The sequence below is a fragment of the Excalfactoria chinensis genome, chromosome 4 (genome assembly GCF_039878825.1).
Source record: "Excalfactoria chinensis isolate bCotChi1 chromosome 4, bCotChi1.hap2, whole genome shotgun sequence".
Taxonomy (NCBI): Eukaryota; Metazoa; Chordata; class Aves; order Galliformes; family Phasianidae; genus Excalfactoria; species Excalfactoria chinensis.
In genome coordinates, this window is record NC_092828.1 from 55,746,062 (window position 1) to 55,769,910 (window position 23,849).

Genomic DNA, 23,849 nt, shown 5'->3' on the forward strand with positions numbered 1-23,849 from the left:
TTCCAAGTAGATGGAAACAAGGTTTTCACACAGTACACAGCTAAGCTTTGAAATTTGTGGCTTCAGTTTAATGTAGATAAAATTTTATATGAAGTTTTATTGAAAAAACACCTGGAAGAAAAATGCATTCAGAGCAATAAATATACAAGGGCTACTCTGAAAAGCAATGCTTCCTTTTTTATTCTGTTTGCTTATGATGTCAGAGGTGGATGTTGGTGTGGTATGGCATTAGAAGTTGAACCTTTCCATCAATATTCTGTTACATTCATCAGCACTTTCTGAATGTTGATGGAGACCAAAGAATGGATATGAGCTCAGTGAGACAGTGGGTAGTGTGTTTCAGCAGTGGTAACAGTGGCAGTGATGCAGATTTTTTTGAGCATATAAAAATACAGGCTCTTGTTGATTGAGGTAGAAAATGCATAGCTAATGGTTGTGATGATGTTGAGAAAAAAAAAGTGTTTTGTAGCTAAAAGTTTTTCTTTGTCAAATGGTGTTATTGTGCTCTTTGTTGTAATAAGCAGGTAATAATTATGAAGCATTACTTTCAGAGTGTCCTACCTCATGTTGTTGAAGAAGAGGGTGAGAGGGCATGTGGAAATGTATCACTGTACGATTCTCCTGTTTTTCAGTTTTTCATAATTTATGATTCCTTCCCATTAGAGATAAAAATGTTGTTTCACAATTTATTTGGACTTTCCCATTGTGAACATGCATATATTTTTTATGTGCCAGACCAGTAACAAATTACTGCTATTTTCTGAAGTTACTGCTACGTATGATCATTTCTATGGAAGTGAGATTTTTTTTTCCATCTTTGTATATGGTTTCTGGGTTTGTTAAGCTGTCATAGACAATTTGTCAGTCTGTTGGGAAAACATGTTGTCTATACAACTGTTGCTATGCTTTAGCTGTAGTAATTTTACAAGTTTATATACTCAGCTTAATTCTTTAAGGTCATTGCTTTTGTTGATGTGACGTTGTTTTATGACTTTTAATTACTGTGTATTTTATGTCTAGTCTAAATAGTTTTTCTGTCTGAGTGCAATAGTGTTAGACTTCTCTTTAAGGGCAACTTCTGGTTTATAAAAACATTCAAATAGAAAAACTAAAATATGTGCAGAAAACAATAAACAAAAAAGAATTGCTGGTGGAAAGTAGTGAGAAATTGGAGATGTTTGTATTGCTCTTCATTTCAGCTAACCCCTTTTAATATTATGATGTGGTTTATTACACTGCTTTTTGGGGGGCATCAACAGAGTTGGAAAATCTTCTTAATTTTAGCATATAGGAGGAGAGAACATGCTACTCGGTGGAACAGAGAATGGCAGACTCTATTCTTATCTTCTGTACCACTCTGTTATTCTAAGTCACCAGCTTTGGTTGTTATAAATCCAACTATTACGACTATCACAAAAACGTGGAGTCAGAGTATCCCAAGTACAGATTAGTAAATAATTCATTTCGCTGTTCTGGGTGCATAAAGTATTTTTGGGTTACCAATAGCCAAGGAGAGGATTTTATATGTAAAGCCAAATGAAAGCAAACAAGAAGAGGAAATGTAAAATATTTCCCAGCACATGGAGAATTCCTGATTTGAGTGCTGATCTCCATCCAGGTTCTCCTTTAACTTAAGTAACTGTAATTTGCTGTTACCATCTCATTTTCTGGCATTATATTTGTAGGTCTTAATGCTTGTACATGATGGACAACATTTATTTTGTGTGTCCTAATAATAGTTAGTCTGCATAAAATAGAAATTTCTGTCAGCTTTTAGCTTCAGGTCCTATGATTTTAGTAAAACTGAAAAGGAATGTTTTTATTTCAGATTATTTTGTATGGACCTGGTGTTAAGTATTGATTTCTGAGATAGCGTCTTCTGTTGGCAGAGGAGTATGGTCTGTGAAGGAAAGGCAGTGATTTGGAGTCAGCTGCCATGATTCAAGTGCATGTAGCTTCTCGCTAAATACTATTTTTGGAAATCCATAAAGGGATTTTTTTTCTTTTCTTGTTTTTTAATAAGTAGATGATGCAGAGATTTCTTGCACTTAGTGTCATGGACAGTATATGCAAACAGTTGTTTTTGGCTAGCAGGGTTATTTTGTAAGTAATGCAACTGCAGTGCCATATCCTCTTCACCTCTGGCAAACAGCCTGATTTCTCCTCCTGATTCACAGAGACATATAACTTGCTTTCTTTTGAAAGACTGGAAAATGTAGTAGCTCCCTTCAGTTTACCTTCCTAGTGGTATTACAGTGTAGTCCTATCAACTGTGCACAGTGCATGAAACATTCAGTTTTGCTGAACTTTAAACTTTACATAAAAGCATGTGTGTTTAGTTTTGGAATCTGTTAAGTAAGTTATAGCATTTGATGCTAGCGTTATCAATGTGAAGACACAGGAAAAAAAGGAAACCACAGAGATTTTTTCCTTTAAATTCCAGTTCTTTGGAGAGTTTAGGTGGCTTAAGATGTATTTTGTGAATTTAGTCGATGCATACCTTTTTTTTTTTTTTTTTTTGTGCTAAAAATTGAAATATAATCCTTTTTTTTTTTTTAACTTTGGTCTTCGGAAATCTATTATACTTTGCACTATTAGCATTTTGTATAGACAGACACTGTAGTTGTTAGACACTTTTAGATCAGGTTTTCCTACTGGCTATTCTTGTCTCAAAGGTATGGTATGAGCTCTTTAAAAATCCTAATAATTGACTACATAATTCAGTGGTAATTTAAAGTGTCTATAAATATGCGCACAAATACTCCTTATTTTACTTGAACACAACTAATTTCTGCTTTTTTTTTTTCCAACTCCTTTTTTTGAATTCTTAGTTTCCTTAAAATTTGGAAACTCAGAAAACTTAGTTCAGAAAAAGAATTCTGAAAACATAATGTGATCAGGTATGTTTTTTGAAAAAGGAATTTAAGAGAAAGCTTGTAAATACAATCAACTGTTTTTAAGCAGTATATTTACTTAACAAATGGCTCAGTGGTTTTTGGATACATTCATTGTAGTAAATTTATTTTAGAAACAAAGAGATAAGATGATTGTGGCATTTTATCCCATATGCAGCACATTGGAAAATGCCCACAGACCCTACACGTGATAAAAATGCTGATCACAGTCTGCTGATTATACTTGTCACTTAGATGAAATAGCTGCTGGGAAATAGTTCTCTGCACCCTAACCTGTGTGTGCAAGTCTTAAGTGAGGTGGCTGGTGGCCAGTAGTGTAAATAAATTAAAGATGTATCTTAGTGAAAAATTCATTTGCATGCCAGAATAACTGCAAGTTTGTTTTACTGGAGTGCCCTTGACTAGCTTTTGTTGCAATCATGCTCACCAAGATTGTATATCTAGATATACTGAGTATTTTAATGTGAAATTGTAAGAGAAGGGCAAGTCCTAAAGTTCACCTTGTTTAATATCTTGCTTCTGTGAATAGCCAGTAGCAGGAACCTAGTGAAACAAGAAAAGAGAGAGAGCATACAAAGCATCATCCTTCCCTGCAGATAACTTGCAGTATCTGGCAGGCAGAAGTTTAAAGACTTCATAAACTGGAAAAACAATTTGCACAGTGTTTAATGGTGACTGGAGGTCTTGTGATCTTCTTTTCTTCTTAACCTGTTTGCATGTGTTTTGCATTGCTTCCTGCAGCAGTGATTTCAACTTAATTACATGAGAACATACAAATGTCTTTGTTTTGTAATTTGAATAATTATGGAATTTTAAATTTAGTGTACTGTCTCTGAAGTAATGAAGTCTTGTTTTTTTGCAGCTCTTTTCTTTACATGCAAATGATTTAACTTCAGGCCTACATAATAACCAGAGGAGCTATTCTCCAGAACTTGTTTTACATTTTCATCCTATTTGATTCCTTTATCCCTGCGAATTTTCAAGTGTTGTAACTTTGAGATGCCTGTGTTCAGAGTAATGGATTAGAATTGTAAGCATGAGCACAATGACCTATCAAGATGCTTAGCATCATTAAACAAACATCTAGAGGATGGCTCAACGAGTCCACCAGAGATGTATGTTAACCTTAGTGATTAGAAGTGAAACCAGTTCAGTTATATACATTGCATATCTTGATGTAAAAATTAGTAAAGTACAGTCACTAGTGTTAATGAATTTTACAGGGTTTCAGTATTGCATATGCTAAAAGTACATAACCACAGGATTTCTTATTTCTCTAAGAAACCACATGAAGTTCTAGTAGCTGCTTATGTTGTGTCTCTCAAAAACAGTGTAATGAGTTACTGAAATATCATTTACAATAACATTAAGGACTGTACATATGTTTCTCTAAAAGTAAGGCCTCCTATGAATTTCTGTGGAAACTCCAATGAGGAGCTATTTAAATGCTATTTAATTTTATTAAATTAAATGCTATTTAATTTTTGTATTTGTATTTGTTTTGTATTTGATAATTTGTTCTATTTTTCAATATAATTATGACCATTAGCTGTGCATTTTCACCAGCTATCACAGGAGCCTATAAGCTGTGCTTGTAAAAATCTGCATCAGCAGAGGTGACCCTACTCTAATGTGCTCAAATCCACTGTTTGATCTCCATCAATGTTAAGCAAGCATAAGGAAATTTCAATGTGTGCCTTTTTTTTTTTTTGCATTAAGAATTTCATTGGCACACCTTTGTTACATACACTCTTCCATGTCAGATGATGCCATTTTTTTATACTGTGTGTCTGCTGCCATCTGTTGCATGGCAACAAAGTGTAATGGAATATTGATAGGAAGCTTAAACTTCTACTGTCATGTTACTGATGCCATAAGCTAGCAGAATAAAACAGGAGGCATCACTTGAGTTTAAGTTAGAAATGGAGGGGTAAAAATATGTTATGTAAGTGCTCACTGAGGCAGATTATAAAATTTCTGACAAGTTCTGTCCCCTAGCTTCTGCCAAATTTTGATGTTTGAATTCATAGTTTCCCCTTCTTAGCCCAATCTTGGTTGTAGGATGCAGATATCAAACTCATTCTTTAAGAGCTGAATTGGTAAGGGTTTGTTTTCTCCTTGGTAGATTGTTTTCTTGCTTTTAAATCTTTCCCAAAGGCGCTCAAGGATCTATTTGGTAGATCAGTGCAAGGAGATCAAACTGTTCAGCAGGTGATTGGGTCTGTAGTCTTATTTGGTTAAAGTTCTTTAATGAAACTGAGTTATGTGTGGGTTAAAGATCAGATGTCCTCTAAGAAAGTTGAAGGAGAAAACAGTACTTGGCTGTTTGAGAGCAAGAGTGCTGTGTTTTAACAGTAAATGAGAATACTTGGTGCCCTTTCTCAAAAATTAAGGATGGAAGATTAGTGGTTTGCATTTTATGAATTTCTTTCCAGACGTTTCCCAGATGACAAACATTAATAAGGTTGAGATGCAATTAAAACATTACATCTTCTCTTTATGTTTCTGTCTGGGGAAAAGAAATTTAACTTAGATGAACAGGAAGTCCTAACAATATTACAACTGCTGGCTACTTCTGGGAGTTAAATTATGTGCTGGTAATACATACAGTAAATAAACAAGCAATTCTCAAAAAATGCAGATGTGAATAGATTGGAATAGAGTATACAGCACTTGGCATGTTTATAACAATGAGAAGACTAACAGTGGAACACTGGATAAGTTTCAGATATCAACATGTGAAAATATGCTGATAAAGTGGGCAGGGCACAGAGAAATGTTAAGGCTAGAAGAAATACCTTAAAATGGAAGGTATGAGGAGCTTATCAGCTGTGAGTTCATAGTGTTGTATGTAAGAGAAAAGCTATTTTTAATGTGTGAATAATTATTTAAACAGTGATGAGCTATAGAAGTTAATTGGCTAAGAAGTTGCTTTTTTTTTTTTTTTTCTTTTTTTTTTTTTTGTAATGGTGAAGTTTTAAAATACAAATTTTTAGGGATTATATTTTTGCATGTTTTTTTCTCGGCTTATGTTAAGTAATGAGCCATTTTCCCAAATGCACATATTCCTTTTTTAGCAGTGTCTTTGTTCTTGAACACATGTGGCTGAGTCCAGGGGAGATTCTGCCCTATTTAGAAGAGCAGTGGACATTCTGCTTGTCACTGTTAGAGGTGTTTGATGGTGCAACAAGGCCTCTTCTGAAAATGGAGGCAAGGTGTGCCACTGTTCTGGTTCGTCTGGCACCAAATAAGATTAAGGACCAGCAAGTGTAACCATACACTATAGTTTCTGGACATATTTAACAGCAGTAGATTGGTGTGTTTTCTCAGTTATTTTTCAACAAACAATTCTTTGTTCCATGTCAAATAAAGAAAAATAGATTGGTCTATTTAAAAAAATAGATTGGTCTATAAAAAAAGTCTGAGGCTTGCTCTGTTCATCACTTGAGAAAACAAAAAAACCAAAACCTTCCATTCACAATCCGTTCTACATTTTGGACCATTTTCCAAATGAACTTGGAAAGCATCTGAGTTATTCATTTTTTCAGTACAGTTTTATAGCTTAGTAGCCGTGACTTCTTTTGTCTTGACTTCTGTGATGTCACTACTGTTTTTGCTTGTTAGATTTTTTCTCTAATTTTTTTTCCTCCAAGTAAATAATTATTTTTAATTGATGAGCTAATACCTAATTTTCTTATCTTAAAAGTGATGCTGTAAAGAACATATAGTCTGAAATGGATGGATATGAAGGCTCTTACCCCGTGTTTCCTCAGTAGTCCAAAGCAAAGGGAAACCTTGTTCAGTAGTGCAAATTTCTGGTCTCACAGCTACATCTAGCATAGTTTGAATTTACTCGTTTCCCTTTCTGTTTATCCACAGAGGAGAGAGTCCAGTATATAATCATGATTCTCTGTTAATTTTGGAATAAAAAAACAATTATAACATTTCAGTTGAATCTTTTACTAAATTAGAAGCCAGAGGATATTCAAATACTGCTTATTTGTGTTTTATTCTGTAGCTCAAGCTCAGTTAACTGTTACAGTGAAGTGTAATACACTAGAATCACCTCATCCTTAAAAGCAGTTGTCAGAAAAATATGGGCCTGCCTGGTAGAATGTATTAGCCCAATACATTGTCTCCATTTTATTATGAAGCTGCTAGGGAAGCTGTGATATACAGCACTGTCATTACAGATCTATTGTTAGAAGGGTTCTACAGTCTTCTGTGTGTTGCCATTAATTTATAGCAGTAAACAATATGTAGTCTTCCAACTGCAGCAAAGCAGAATCTTTTAATGAGGTGGATGTTATTACCACAATAAATCAGTGCATTCGTGTAATGTATAATTCAATGTGTGTATTCCCACTGTAACTTCTCTGAGTAAGCTGATAGTGTATCATTGTCAATGCACAGCTCCATGGTTCTTTTTTTTCCCCTAAGCTTTCTTTCATTTGGGGATTTTTTTTTTTATTTGCTTGCATATAAATGTGACATGTCTTGATAGTTGTCCTGTTGCAGGCTTCAGAAACCAACTGTAACAATAACAGCCAAAATCAATACTGTGGATTCTGGCTATATGGATCTCTGTGTGATGCCATTATTATTTTTTTTTTTTTTCTGAAAAGAAAATGAAATCAATTCTAATTGTGTTTAGCTTTATATTCAAGGAATGTAATTTTATAACTATTGATTTGAGCCATACTCATTTGGAAAGTAATAAAAATAGAGGCAGATAAAGAGAAAGCATAAATTGTTACAGAACCATACATCACAACACTGTTTCTATTTTAATTCATATAATTTGTCTAACGATGACCTTCTTTCTTCTTTTTTTCCCCCTCAAGCATAGCCAAGTCTTTAGGGAAAATCAGTACAGATGGAGATTCCAGAATGGTTCTTGCAACAAAAAGACTTCTTAGACTCAGTTTCATTCTTCCCTGGAATAAATTTGTTAAATCAGATAAAAATCCTTTTATACAAGAACCACTTATTTTAAAGGGTTCTATTTCAAATTAGTGAACTGCAAAAATAGTAATTAACCTAAGATGTTTTCTTTATCTTACTGAAATGTGAAAGCCGCTTTAAGTAAAAAACGTGAGATAAGATCTTAGGTCATTCATAGATCTACTCTATGCTTGAGGAGAAGGTACTTTGAAGCTGCTACGCCGAATTTCATGTGAGCTACAAAGAAGCAGATATTTGAAAAGCAATAACCAGAATAGCACAATAGTTTTTTTGCTTGAACTGTGCTTGAATTACTAACTAGGTTATTGATTGTGTTTGGATACTTTTGAAGTTTCTTCTTGCCTTGTAGTATATTTATTTATTTTTGCAATACAGAAATAAGAAAACAATTCTGTGCATTTTTAAGTTACTCTTCAGGACTTATATTGTCTTTTCAGATGGGCATAATTTATGTTAATAATACACAAATAATGTTTCTCAAGTACACACAAAATGGTATTATGTATTTGTTCTGCACATATGTATGAAGGTATTTTAGATCCCTTTATAATATTATACATGTGGAACAGCTAAATTCACTTTTGGGTTTCTCAGTTCTGAATGTGAAATGTACTCTTTTTTCCATATCCTTTATGTCAAATTCTACTCAGGAAATGCATGGCTATTGATGCCAAAGCATTCTTTTTCTTATGTCTTTGTCAGTCTTTGTTCAGTGCTTACCTATGTTGGTGAAAGTTTGATAGATTTTTCAAATCATACATACGCTATTTGTATGCTTTATATCCACATTTTTATATCAATGTTCAGCTATTTTATTTGCCTACTGCAGTGTTTCGGGTTTTATTCATTAAGTAAATTTGTCTTGAGATGGTAAATAGAAGGCATACAAACAAGAAGAGTAATGTCAGAAATCTGCACTGGTAATATTCTTCCACCCTATTACTTGATATTTCCCCCGTAAAATTTCCAAAGTTGTGTTTGGTTACTCAACCACCCCCCCCCGCACCTTCCCTCCCAAGCACACAAGTTAACACCTCTTTGTCCAACACATCAAATTTGTCCAAGACATTTTGTAAACTGAGTTTCAGTGATTGTCTGTAATTAGTAGTAAAAACAAGTTATGCCTATATAGATGTAAAAGAGACTTTTGTTTTTCCAAACAGCTGTGTGTGTGTGCTTGGGATTCTGGTTGGAATTATGGAGGTTATACAGCTGCTCACAGAATACAGCACCTGTATTTGCAAAATACCACACCCATTATTTTCCATGCACAGTGATACTAATTCTTGCTCAAAAGAGCATGGAAAGTATGATGTGATAATGCATTCTGTTATCTTTATTTACTTACATATTTATTTCTACAAACTTTTTAGCCTATTGGAGCTTTGAACCCAAAGAGAGCAGCATTCTTTGCTGAGAGATATGAATCCTGGGAAGATGATCAAGTTCCAAAGTTTCACTACGGTACACATTATTCAACTGCAAGTTTTGCACTCGCGTGGTTATTAAGAATTGTAAGTATATTGTTTAAAAATGTACTTCTTTTAAATGATAATTAAAAATTAAAAATAGCTAGGAGTGCGTGAAACTAAAAGCAATGGCACAGGAGAATACCAAGATTTTTGAGGAACTGTGATCAGAACCTTAGTTTGATTACTGAGGATAAATGTATTTCAGAGTTTGAGCAGAAAGCTTTAATATTATGGTGTGGGTTTTTCTAATCAGCAAAACTTTTCCTTCTTAACAATTACTTTTTAATTTATGTTCTTATGCTACTTAGAGCACAGTTAACTTTCCTCTCTTGCATATTTTCTAAATTAACTGTATACTGAACATTTGTGGTTTCTTATGAAGGTTTTTAATTTTCACTTCCTAATGATATTAAATGAATTATTTTCTGAGATTCTATGATACAGGTAATTATTCTTTTAAAATTTGCTGCAATTTGTATGGAAGTAACTTTTGAGACACTATGTATTGGTAATATATTGATTAAACAAAGCATTTTTCCATAAAATTGAAAGGCAATTTATCTCTTAGAAAGTAATTTCTTTGGGAAAGCATTAGCAGTACGTCATTAATTAAAGCTTGTTAGAATGGTACAAGCATACATAAATCCTTGAAGTAATTTATAGCACTTAGCTAATTTCAAGCAATTACCCACTAATATGTGCTTAAGTGTTCTTTAACTAAGAGGAGGCTTTAAAATCTGAAACATTTTTCTTTCCTAAATCACAAATTACATATTTAACAATAACAGTCATAAAGCTATCAGTATTTAATGCTGCCATTTATATTAATAGATTACTTTTAACAAAACAAAATGTATTACATGCTCCTTTAAAGAAAATCTAAGGCAAAAATATTGAACTTTTTCATATTTTCAAAAGCAATTAATTATGGCTTCTCCTTCAGACTGTGCATATTTATTTCATATACATTTGTTTTTCTGTAATTACGTGCATAGAGTAGAAATTAAATAATTTATGGAACTAATAAACATAATTACGTATTTCTCACTCTTGGATAGTAGAACTAACTTTTTGCAACCAAGCATGTATCGTCTGGTAGAGCAGCATCATCACCTAACCAGAAAGTAATTACAAATTTCCTGAGATTACTAAAGAAGCATGTTGCTGTTTTTAATTATTGTTTCTAAAATGCTTTTAGGAACCCTTCACAACATTTTTCCTAAATCTACAAGGTGGGAAGTTCGATCATGCAGATAGAACCTTTTCATCTATTTCAAGAGCATGGCGCAACAGTCAGCGTGACACTTCTGATATCAAGGTAAAAACTTTCCTCAGTGGTGTAAAATATTTTGTACTGCATCTGTCTTTATTTTATCTGTGGTTGTAGGTCCACAGCTCATGGAAAAAGGGAAAGAAGTCTGCAGCTATCTTATCATTTAAGAAAAGATGCAGTGCACGTTTGTGCAGAATATTTCAGTGAATTTTCTTTTGTAAAATTTTTGTACTTTTAGCCTGGAGATTGAAATAAGGCAGAATTGGCGTTTGTGCTATAGATGTGTTTCGTTGTCCTTTTGCTTCTCCACAGAGGTTTTAAGCTGTTGAAAACTCATTTAGAAACTGGTATCAGTTTTTAACCAGACTCATAAATATCCTGTTCATGTTTCTGTCCAGTTTAGCTAAGAATGTTTAAGTTACAAGTCAATATTATGCTGTGTAGTTTCTTGATCTGAACATCAACTTTTTTTTGGGGCATTTTCTGCTACATCCCTTTTTTCCTTGATTGACTGTGACAAATGGAAGGAAGATGCTAATTTAGGTCCAGAAGGGTCAAAATCTAGCTTTATGATTTAGGGGAAAGTAGATAAGGGATAAAGATTAAGTCTCCAGAGGGACTGTGTTGAGAATAAAATGGGAGGCATTATTTTTGGAGGAGTCCTTGTGCCTTGTACAGCTGGAAAGGTCTGAGTGAGTATTTTGATTGACTGGAGGAGTCTGCTTGTACTACAACACTGTAGCTAAATATTTTATAGCTGTATCTTTTCTATTATATTCCAATGGTAATGGAACCAGTGCATTGAAAAAAATAACAAAAATGTAAAAAAATAAAAAAAATAAAAATAGGAGACTCTCTCTCTCTCTCTCTCTCTCTCTCTCTCTCTCTCTCTCTCTCTCTATATATATATATATATATATATATATGACTGTAAGCTTCCTGGGCTTTTGTTGCTACTTGTACAGCTAATGAAAACCTAGCAGTTTAATGCATCCATTTATAGAAATTTTGGATGCTACTTTCAATCTTGAAATTGTAAGGCCAAAGTATATGCTTTTTATTCCATTTCATTGCACAGAAGTAGGAACATGCAGGAAAAAAGGGTTTTATTCCTGTTCCATCTGAAAAAATCTTGAATATTTAAAACCACTGAGTTGATAACTTAAAAGAAATGGAAAAGGTTTGCTTGCTTCTTGTGTGATGAGAGTAAATGTAAATTAGTGATGCTTGTTGTCATAAGATTTACAATAACTTTAGTTAGCTCTCCTTGTAGCATGTGATGCTTCCAACAAGAGCTAGCTTTGGAAGCAGGTCTTGTTGGCTGGTACCACACTTCCACAGAGAAAACCAAATCATATGTTGGTTATATCCAGTCTTTGTTGATAATCTGTGAAGGCCTTGGATTGATGATCAGAGTGAGAAACTAACCCTGCACTGTAGCATAACGTTTGGTTGAACTTCTAAACTTTCGATTTTTGTTTCTTAAAATTTAATTTTCTTCTTCTTCCCTATTCGTTTGTTTAAGCAATGCAAAATAAAGGTTCTTTGGAATTTTGCTAGTGCCTCCATCACTGTTATTTACTAGCCAGATTAACACTCATGTCTTTGCAGTATTTAGTGTCTTTAATTTAAATATTGTGCTCTGAAAATTATTAAATGTATTTTAATTCTGTGGAAGTACTATTTAGTAACTTCTAAGTAATGGACTGGCATGATCCTTAATTCATTTAATTGTTTCTTAATTTACATTGCTAGTGTTTATAATACTAGCTAGGATTTGTTGGTTTTGTTCATGTTGCATAATAATTGGACATTGAGAGCTTGGTAATGTTTAACAGAAAAACAGTAGCTTGGGACCAGTCTTAAGTTCCTAAATACAGAGAAGATAAGTCTGTCTCTTTTCTTTTGTTGCTGCTTTTCTTTGATTAATAATTAGGTTTGTTCATACTTTTTCAGAAGCAGTTATTATTTCTGGCTTCGTAGCAAACCTGTTGCAGTAAATTGGTTTGTCATTATAATTGTGACAATATAATTGTTATCAGTGTTGCTTTTTGCATTTGTTTTCTATTTTCCAAGTGTGTTAGTTTTGTAATTTCTTTTGTACCACGTTTAGAGTTTTTCAAGATAGGCTGAAATTCTCATCCTTTTCTCTGAGCAGCTTGTTGCCTTCATAGTGTCATCTGGAGTTTTATTGCTGCACCTTCTATGCCAGGTCATTAATGAGATTATTGACTGGTATTAGATGCAGGGCAGACCCCATTACCATGCCTTCCCAGTTTGACAGTGAGCTATTGATAACTGCTCTTGGAATATGGATTTCCAGCCTTGGTACTCTCACATTATTGTAATCTAATCTCATCTTCATTTCTCTATTTGGCTTATAAGGAAGTCATGGGAGACTGAGGCAGTCTCAGAGGTCTTTCTCAAAAGTGAAGCAACTTGTGTTTATTGAAACAGGCTGCTGCCTAACATATGCATGCCTAAGACACCCTGTAACCCAATAAGCTTTTTACATATGCTTTGCATTGCTTTATACTTCTCCATCTAATAGATGGGGTTTCAGAAATTACAAGGAGTTAAGTTGCTGCCAAACTGGCAACGTTACTTTTGTGTAGGATAGATTTCATGTCACATTACTAGCAAGCTAAATGATGTCCAAGAGCAATTACTAGCCAAATTCAGAAGTAGGTACCTAGTAATTCAGATTTTCAATGATAAGCTGCTTGCCTAGTATAGTAAAACTTTTAAGATTTAGGATGTAGATCCTTAGTTTTCTTGAAAGATTTGCTGTAAAATTGTGCCAACGTGCATAACAGGAAAGTACTTGTCTGAGTAAAGAAAAAAAAAAATCCCCATTAAGTCAAATGTGTATACGTAGTAATCTGTGGATGCAGCAGTAGTTAAATAATGCAGACATCTGGGTTTATGGACCAGAAAGTTCCATCAGATATCTGTGGTCTGCTTGTTCTATAGCCAACCTTAATTATATTGAAAAAACAAAACTAAACAAAAAAACTTTGAATATCTACTGTGAACTTTTTCTGGAGCTGCTGAAACAGGCTTCAAGTAAGACATGGACAAATCTGCTAAAGTCCAGAGGAAAATGACCAGAGGTCAAGAAAATGAGACCAGTGATACAAACATGGAGGATTTAGGTTGTTTACTGTAGAGAAAAGAGGAACAAGGGGAGAAATGTCAGTGTCAGGTCTGGTGCTTTTGGTTGGTGGGGATTTTGGCTGGCAGGAAAAATGCACTTCATTTCTACTGTGCGCTTCTTGTTCCAGTGGGCTGCCCTGCCAGGTGCAGGTGTATGGTCAGCGTGGCCTATTGCAGGAGGGGAAAAATGATTAGAAGGTGCTGGTGGGGAATTGATCTTTCTGTCTATGAGGTAAAAGCTATTCCTACAAAAAGATATGTGTAAATGGAGGCAGCTGCTGCTTGTTTTCAGTCTGAATAGGACAGGAAGTGGGTTCCAGCTGCAGCAAAAGCAGCCCAGATGCTAAGACGTAGAGATTGGGATGGATAATTTTGTAGAGACACAGCAGTGGATATTTTAAAATAGAAAGGTAGAGAAACGTCTTTCAGGAATAATTCCTTATAATTGCCTGAGGATAAAAAGATGAAGAAGGTGACCTCTCTAAGTTTCATCTAGACCTTTTTATGTTCTAGTATAGTCCTTTTTTTTTCTTCTCAGTAATTCAAAGAAATGGGATGAAAGGAATGCAGTTATGTGCACACCCTTTCTTATTCCATTTTCTTTGTTAAATTAACCTGGACTACATATTACATTGAAGTGGTATTTGAGTACCATATTTATACATACTTATATATATATATATAATCTCAGTTAAAAGTAAAATATTATTTACAAGTAATTAATGTATTGACAGGATTTAAAATGTCTTCAGGATGCATTTTTTAATCAGTATTTAACCAATTGCTACTTGCATTTATTATGCATTTCTATATTATGCATTAATATACTAAATTAAAAAATGTATTTTGCTAAATTGTTAATTAGTGAAGGTTTAAACCATTTTCCCGTGCTTGGAAATATTTTCAGTACTTCTTAAAAATTTAACAGGATGGTTAGACATTGAGAAAGTGAATTTCTTCATTAATTTGATTGAGAAATTTAATGATAACTTGCTGTAGTATTGTTTTAAAAGTTGGGAGGATTTCAGGTGATGTCTTAAGGCAGTTTCTAAGTTCTGAGAGAAGTAACAAACACAAAATGGGGGAAACCTAAAGGTACATAGAAATTTTACTTTCCTGTAGTTATAAAAGTGATTATATGAAAGTGTAACAACAACAACAAAAAAATCCTGAGTTAATGTAATATGTCAATATATATTTTTCAAGTGCCATTTAAATACCCTGACAGATGAAATAGTGTGGTAATATGAGGAAGAACTTAGAATTCTGGTATGCATTTTTGTTATTTTGTTTGGCAGGTTATATATAGGCTCAATATTGTCTAATGTGATTTGTCAAATAATTTAGCATAAAAATCTGATCTTTTATAAATGTTTTAATATGGTTATATAGTCTATCTCCCTGATTCTTGACACCTTAGTAGATTATATAGCTTAGCTTTGAAGAGCTTCAGTCTACAACTTTCTAAACAAAAATTAAATACTATTTCATTACATTTAAGAGACAAATTATCTTCCTCAGATTTCTCATGCTTGGTGGCAACCATGAAAACAAATTGCAGGTATTCCACTGACATTCTGTTGATAAAACTTGTTTGTAATAAAGATCTTGTTAGTGAAGCTTTCTTAGGAAATGTGGCTTCTGTCTGGTAAAAAATAATAATAATAATAATAATAATATGCAGAATTTTCTAATAATTTAGTTAAAAATCTGATATTTTATCCTTAATGGTTTAAAAAAAAAAAAAGAAAATAGCCTACAAAATCAAACAACTGTAAATGCTGTGTATAATAGATTTTCCTTGACGTTCCCTATCAGCTCTTTCATGAGTTTGAAAGCAATCAAATAACAGCAAAAGGAGTGAAGTATTTCTTATCATAAGGATTTCTGTTTTTACCCCAGAGAACTGGTGAATTCCGACAGAGAAATTCTGAAACTAATTTTCAGCCTGATTGTGCAAAATAATAGCTTTAACAAATCATACAGATGTTTTCATTTTTCCATGACATCGTATAAACAAAAGAAATGTGGAATAATTCTGCAGTTTCTATATGTGTGCAGAGTACATAAAATGTCAGGAGAGATACAGAATAAGTAGAAAAAATATGGAGGTAATCAAAAAGGTTAGGTGGAAGAAGAAGACTTCTAGAAATAACTAACGTAAATTGATTCAAATCCTTTATCTTGCAAGAGGAGACCACTGGGGAAGAATGTGATGTGGATTCTTAAGGGCTTTCAGAAGAATGAATAAAGAATTAATTTATACTGATGGTTTTTGTTGTTGTTTGCTTGTTAATTTGTTTTTCTCAAAATGAGTAGTAGAATCATCCATTGGAAATGTATAGAAGCGGTTTTAAAACAACCAAATGTAATTGTGGATATAAGTGCAATGTGGACTCATACTTAATGATTCTGAAAATCAGCAGCGTGGATTAGTTCAAAACTGGTTAAACTGTAAGAATATTTTGAAAAATTGCATGGTCTGTGTTACAAGTGACTATACCGTACTCACTGGTTCTTCCCTCTGACCTCTAATGGCTGATCTTGTATTTTCATGTCATATTTGTGTGAAACCACAAGTAAATCCATTGAAAGTTGGCAATAAGCACTACTCAAACTGGCACAGTACATCTATTTGAGCTGATTTTTCCATGTATAAATGCTACCATATGGTCAACAGAACAAAATCAGATAATAGAGGAGCTCCTTTTTGAAAAAAATGAGTTGTCACAGAAAACAAGTAATGAAATAATGCTTTACAGAAAGTTTTGTTAGTCAAACAAACAGAACTTACTGATGATATTTAAGTTTCCAGGCCGCATAATGTTCCTTGTGCAATCTAATGAAAACAGTGTGTGTTCTAGAAAGCTAAATTGTTTCTGTTCTTGAAAGAAACAAGGGAATATCTGTGTGTATATATAATTAAATATCTAAAAGCATCATTAACATATGTAATGAGTTTTTGTTTTGAGTATTCCACCATCATCATATTTGTGATGCAAGTCACTACTGATTTAACAGTCTGCACTTCTTATTTTTCCTTGGTAGTTCAAACGCAGTGATAAAATGTGCAGAAACTTCCATGATAGTGATGCTTCTTTCTTACAAACATTTATCTGTGACACATTTTTGGTCTTATTCAGTTAATAGTTTCAAGTCTTTTTTTATCAAGTACTTGTCAAGCATTTAGTGCAAAAGCACATTTTACCCTGCCTAGTTAGTTCAGGTGAGTGTAAACAAACAGATGTACAATCAAAAGCCAAACAATATTCCACACAAGGATAGAGGTGATAATAGCTTAATTCCTGCTTGATCTTTCCTGTTCTTGCTCTGGCTACTTGGGTTGACCCTGTCCACAATCTGATGACCTTCCTACTGTACTCAGTCTTTTGGAAAGCTGCTCATGCCATAGCTAGTCCTTGGGGACTATCTGGGAGACCGCTGATCCATTGACCCATGTCAGGACTGAGTTTCTCATCTACCGAGCTTCTGATGGAGCTATGTACTACACCCACCATAGATGAGGCCAGTGGAGAAGTCTAATATTTTTTCTACTTCTTAAACAGCATGCAGTTTGCAGTTGCTATATGAAAGACCAATTTTACGCTAGTTGTTTATTATGAAGTAGACTTCCTGAAGCAATTACATATATTGATTCTTTCCTCACAGTGGAAGTAAATTTTCTAATTTAGAGTTTTCAAAATCCATCAAATTGCCAAGTTTATTGGTACATTGAAGTCTGAATATCAAGTTTCCATGCAAAATTGCTTTTTTAAGAAATGGTAGAAATATACATACTATATCTAATAGACTTTTTCTATTAATTTTTACATCAGGATTTTGCAGACATTTCTAAAAGTCAATAAATAAGGTTCTGAAGCCATTGATTTAGGTATTTTTCTACGTATGCTTGTACACGTTTTACAAAAGAAACAACAGCTTATAAAGTTGCATATCCAAGTGCAAAACAGAGAAATATTCCAGTTGTTAAAAGGAAAATGTGTTTTGAGCTTAATTTTGCTTCCTGGCATGTTGCAGTCAATTCTGCACTAGAACGCTGTTTTTTATTTCAAAAGCTTTTTGTGTAGCCATTAGTATTAGTGCTTTTCTTTTAAGAAAATTGGAATTGGAAATTATAATTCCTTTATATATGTGCTTGCATTTTTTCTTCAGCCCATTTGAGTGTTACATACAGTTGCCTCCCTGTAGTAGCACCAGGGATTAAATTTTAGAAAGCATGAAATAACAGATTTCCCCCTTTTTTGTGTGTCTGTGGGCGACTTTTTGTATTCTGCCTCTGCCTAATGCCATTTTAATAATTATTTGTTAATGTGACAAAGTATGTTTGACAGAATTTATAGCATGGCATTGTTTTTCATTTATATACAGGAATTGATTCCTGAATTCTATTACCTCCCAGAGATATTTGTCAACAGCAACAATTACAATCTAGGGGTGATGGATGATGGAACAGTTGTGTCTGATGTTGAACTTCCACCATGGGCCAAAACCCCAGAAGAATTTGTTCGCATAAACAGACTGGTAAGATGACTCTCTTGTATTTTCTGTCAGGTAGCATTTGTCTTTTTGAAGTAATCTGGATCTTTGTAATTCACAACTATTTGCAACTTACATATAAGGTTATGAATGAAATAATTTGAAGGAATGGTGAAATTAAAAGTTTTAAGAAGAAAAAAGGTATGTAATATTGCTTATTCTTCAGAACTGACCAAAACAGTTTTGTGTGGTCTAAATAAGCAGGAGATCTTGTTATTTTTTATGTCAGCTCTTGTAGTTCTAAAGAAATAATGAAATAATCGCTTTACAGAAATCTTGAAAAAGCTTTTTAATCATAGACAGTTTTCACTCCAGTTATTTAAATGTAATTTTAGGTATTTTGATTTTGTATCCTTTTAACTCTGAAGATCAATGAATGCTTTAGGAGAGAAGGTTGCGTATTAAATCTGTTGCCACCTCTTCCCTATCTTTCATAAAAATTATATTTTTTGGAGCGGTTTTTACAAGGAAATAAAACTGAATACTTCATTCACTTCATTCCCAAAACTTGTTTTACTGTGTTCTTCGTGTTCTGGAAAATCCTGGTGTTAGCATTTCCTGTTTTCGTTGTAGTCTCTGAGCAGGATAATGACTTACAGAATATATACTACAATAGTATTGTTGGCATCTCAGCATGTTTTCAGAGTTATTGCATTAAGCTCTTTCCAAAATGGAATGACTCTGCATCAGTGGCACTCTAAAAATAAATGATTTTTTTTTTTATGAATATTGACAAGTAAGGCTGGAGTTCTCTTGTAGTAGTCAGCTGCTGGGAAAGAGTGAATTAAGGCTTGAAGACTCTCAGAAACTTTTCACAGAAAGCAGACCTTGACTTGATAATGCCCTGACATTCTCAAGCTAGAGAATGAGCACTGAAAACATTGGAGCTGCTATTCATAAAAATGCAGAGTAGTCAGACCTGAACAAACCTGTGATTTATGTTAGCACTTTTACTGGTGACATGATACCATGGTCTTCAGAGATGTTGTTTGGTCTATATTTATGCAGGCTTGATAAAGTTTGATGACCTTAACACTTGTGACAGTTGTAGGGTACACCATAGTAATCACAAATTGTGTTAGGTGAACCTAGTGTTTGGCTTTGTGTAGAAGCATATGCAAGTTGTATTTAAGTGAAGTATAAAACACACTAACATCGAGCAGGACTGCTTGGCAAACTGTGTTCAAACACAACTTTTCATCTTACTGTTGTGCTGATAGGTAATTGGTTGGGGAGGTAGCCTGACACCCTTTTGAGTTTGGCATGTGTTGGTGATTCAGAATGTTGTGAGAAATGAAAAGTTACGTACGCAGACAGACTTGTCAAAGGCAGCCCTTGGCCTTGATCTCTCACCACTCTTGTGTTTCAGCTTTTGCATAAAATATATTTCTCATTCAGTTAATTACAGATCTGGCTTTCAACGCAATGAATTCAAGTTATTCTCTAACTCCTGCTTCCTTCTCTTCTAAGATTTTAGCTCTTAATTTTCTTTTCTTAATTTTTAGCCATGGTGCCAGGTTTTTCTCATTTATAGAGAGTACCTCTCTATACTTTCTGACCTCCTTTCCCTCAGACCTCTGTGATTTTCCATAATATTTGCTACTAGTGTCTGCCTTTTTTGTACCTCTCTGTTATCTCTCACTTGTACTGCATTGGCATGATGAAGTGCTTCATCGCTGGAGCCAGCATTCTTTGATTATTACTGTTAAACTTCTGGGCACAAAATGTAAAATCCCTTTAAAGTCTCCTCTTAGAAAGTAATAAATTCCATCCATATTCCAAATGTATGTATGTATTTATTTATTTATTTATGAACAGTCTACATTAAGCAAGTTTTTATTTTGTTAAATCCGAAAAGAAGCAGTTCAGAAAACCTTATAAGGGTAGTGCTTGTTATGTATCCTCTCTTTCATTTAAAGAGAATGTAATCTGGGTCTGAAAACAGCAGTATGTTAGCAGCTGTATATGTGAATGATGAAGATTACAACTACTTCAAATTACTATTTGCTAATTTTAGTCAGCATTACTTACAAAGTTGGAAGATCCTATGTATCATCTAAATATAATTAATGTTTCCTTCTCATTCAGAACTTTTTTTTCAAGTGGTTATTCATTAATGAATGTGACTTTTGAAAGTATTTTAATCAAAAAGACTGTTAGTAATCTGCTTAATGTCATGACTTCTGCTCTGAAAAAAGTACCGCTTGTCAAATGGCGTATTCAAAGAACATATAGAAGTAGCTATAAATGAAAGTTCTCCGAATCAACTTTTTTTTTTAGGGAAATGACATTTTTAATCATTGCATAATTGGGCAAAACAGAACTTTTTTTTTTTTTTTTTTTTTTTTTTTTTTTTTTTTTTGACTAAGTTAATTTTGAAAGTGTGAAATAACAGTTTATTAACGTGCATTGGTGACACTGTGTATCCCTAATACTGTTACTATAATTCAGTTATCAAGTTTTGGTCTGTCTGGTAGTGTTTAATGTAAGCCTCAGTGCCAGCATTAACTGCTTTCATGTGACAAACTCACCCTTATCCTGCTGGTGGCAGCCCTCTCAGCGCTGTTACGGGCAATGTCCTCTACAATCTGCTGTTTTGGCAGTGGAGTAAAGCTGAGAAGATCACACAGAAATATTAATTTGCCCTTTGTTTTTAATATTTAATGAAATGATACTGTCAACATCAAATTTTGTTTTTTAAGTAGATTGGGAGTGTTTATGAGAAGTGCTCGAAGTTCACTTTCACTGAAATGCAATCAAGAACATTTACTACAGTGCACCTTTGCTTGATTCATTCAGTTAATATTTCCTTACAGCTTCCCAGTTCAGGCAAAAATAGTGACTGTTGTATTTTAAGTGCTCATTTTGTATCACACATGGATATTTTTTCCCTTTGCATTTCAGTTTATGTTTTTAAGTCCGCAGATCTTATGCAATGATCGGAGCTCATGAAATGCATACTACTTTGATCTGTGACCTTTTTGTGGTGCTAATCGGGTTCCTGATATCATTATACCTTGCTCATTAATCATATTTCCTGCAGCCCGTCAGACAGCCAGACAGCCCAAGCCCTGTTTGCAGCCTTGTGTTGGCAGGTTTCTGCTTTTCCAGATTATTACAGTGTGATACTTTGGCTTCTCATAACCAGACCCACATCAAGCTGTGTGCTACAATTAAAGTCAGATGGTCCTCAGGTTGAACAGGGATATACTGTTGCAGCTGTCTGTCTTTCTGGAACAGACCAGCACCGGGAACAGATGATATGTAGGACAGTGCATAATAACAGCTTGTACAGTACTGGGTCAGTAGCAGGGGTCTGGAACATTAATTGACAGGCTGATAGCTGATGTAAAACTGATTCTTGATCTAATACTAATTCTGTAAAGTACGTATTTTGGTTGAGAAATGTCGTTGCATATCTTCTGTGTTTGCTTTGGGAGAAAAAGCAGGATGGTGTATAATTAAAAGTGGTGTTTGATTGATGTAATGTCATGATGAGTTAAATGATAGCATCAGGATGCCATTCTTAGCAATACAAAGAAATTTAAAATGCATATATTTCTTGGATGTATATTTGGTGTTTTATATTAGTTTATGATAGCACAGTATTTTACAATGCTGCTAATCAGTGGGGATAAGAGGAATATTTTTCTCTGAGAGAGACTACAGTTTGATGGAAAAGTAGCTGGTTTTTTTTGGAGTTTTTGTTTTGTTTTTAAACACTCTGAAAGCTTAGTATATGTATTTCTAATGCTATGGATTGTTTTTAATGTCACAGAACAACTGCTAAGATAACTGAAATTATTTTTCAATTTTCACATATATGCTTTACAATAATTTTATTAATCTTTAATTGCATCATTATGTATGTATTTGTAATAGGGCTTACAGTATTAGCTTAAGAGTTTTAAAATAAATCAGATTAAATGATAATTCTCCTCCCTGCCCCCCCAAACCAGCAATCTCCCAAATATGTACTATTGCATCTTTACCTTATTGTTTCAAAGTGAATTATGATGGCTGTATGACATCAGCATGCGCAAAGGGGAGAATGCTAGCTTGATGTGATATCTTAAAAAATAACAATGCAATACTTGAGAAAAACATATAGGAAAGAGAAATTTAAAGTAAGCAGTAAGGGAATAAAGAAGTAGTACCAGGTACAACTCAGGCAAAAGTCATATACTTCCACAGAGAGTTAGGAATTGATAAAATTCCAGGTAAGGCAGTTACAGTTGTTCTAAATAGAGAAGTGGTCTATTCAGTCCTGTGTTTGAAGGGTGAGTGTTTGAATATATAAGAATTAATTTCAAATTATTAATCAGTTGATAGTAACTAAATTTTGCATAGCTTTAATGAGCCTCAGCTTTTGGGGAATTAGATTGCTTCAATGATAATAGTGTTGTTCAGGTCTGTCAAGACAGCTTTCCACAATATATCTCAATTTAAATATTTTTAGTGCTTTATTGGATAGTTAGTCCTTCCATGATTAGTGATTTATCCATTTTACTCAATACTGGATAAAATGCAAGACAAATTAGAAATGTGATGAGATTACTATGTCAGTTTCAAAGTTTTGGAATCCAATTGTTATATGATTGAAAATGTAGTGATTGGAAGCTAAGATGCTTTCTGAAACAAATGAAATACTTAGATACATAGCGGTACCATAAACAAAATCTGTCTGGTGCAATAAGCAAAATGGAGAGGAGGGATAGGCCAGCTGCTCACCCAAAGTCAAATCTTAGCGGAAAATGAATCGCTATTAAGAATCAGCAGTTGGTAAGAAAGATATACAATCAGAGTTAGAGGGTCATCACTGAGCAATATGGTGCATTATTTCTACAGCACAGACTATTCTACTTTATGATAGAAAACAGTGAAAAAGCAACATCCCTGCCAGCTCACACCAGCATTATGCAGAACTACCATTTTAGGTTCTCACTCTCTCCTATCCATAGAAAGTGAAATGATGAAAAAACAAAGTTCAGTTCAAGAATGTTATGCTTGCAGTCTTAAATATACCACTGCTAGTCAGATAAATATACTGAACCAGCAGCTGAGACAGTGTCTGCAACTTGGAATATGCTGGATTTCAGGGATCCCTTGGAGAATTCTCTGTGATATTTTTCTGAATTCCACAGGTGGTGTTTTTACACATAAGTGTAATTTCTGTAGCAAGTGCTGTAGAAAATGTTGTGCATATAAATTGTGTGAATTAAGGCATGTGAATGTAGACTGCTAGTAGCATATTACTGGTAATAGGTTTATACTTACATACGTTAGAAAGAAAAAGAAAAAGGCTAAACTGAAAGTTAGGTTATCTAGTGGCATTAGAGCTACTATCTGTGCAATGCAAATTTTGAAATTCATGTTTAAGCAGGATTGGATATAATCGTTCAAAGCTAGAATACAGGTTGGTCTGTTTATGCTGGGCCATGAGGATGCTTCTGGCAATATGAGTGTGAACTGATCTGAAATGTTTATATAATTCGAGTGTACAAGAGAAGA

The 23,849-nt window shown here is 33.9% G+C and overlaps 1 protein-coding gene across 6 annotated transcripts in view; it reads left to right on the forward strand.

Annotated features, from left to right (window-relative positions):
• LRBA (LPS responsive beige-like anchor protein) overlaps positions 1-23,849 on the forward strand; it is a 363,878-nt gene that overhangs the window by 255,549 nt on the left and 84,480 nt on the right. For all 6 annotated transcript variants that reach the window (XM_072334558.1, XM_072334559.1, XM_072334561.1 and 3 more), the window contains 3 exons: positions 9,254-9,394; positions 10,551-10,670; positions 18,171-18,323. In XM_072334558.1, the coding sequence (XP_072190659.1) occupies positions 9,254-9,394; positions 10,551-10,670; positions 18,171-18,323 (414 nt within the window). The remainder of the gene's footprint in view (positions 1-9,253; positions 9,395-10,550; positions 10,671-18,170; positions 18,324-23,849) is intronic.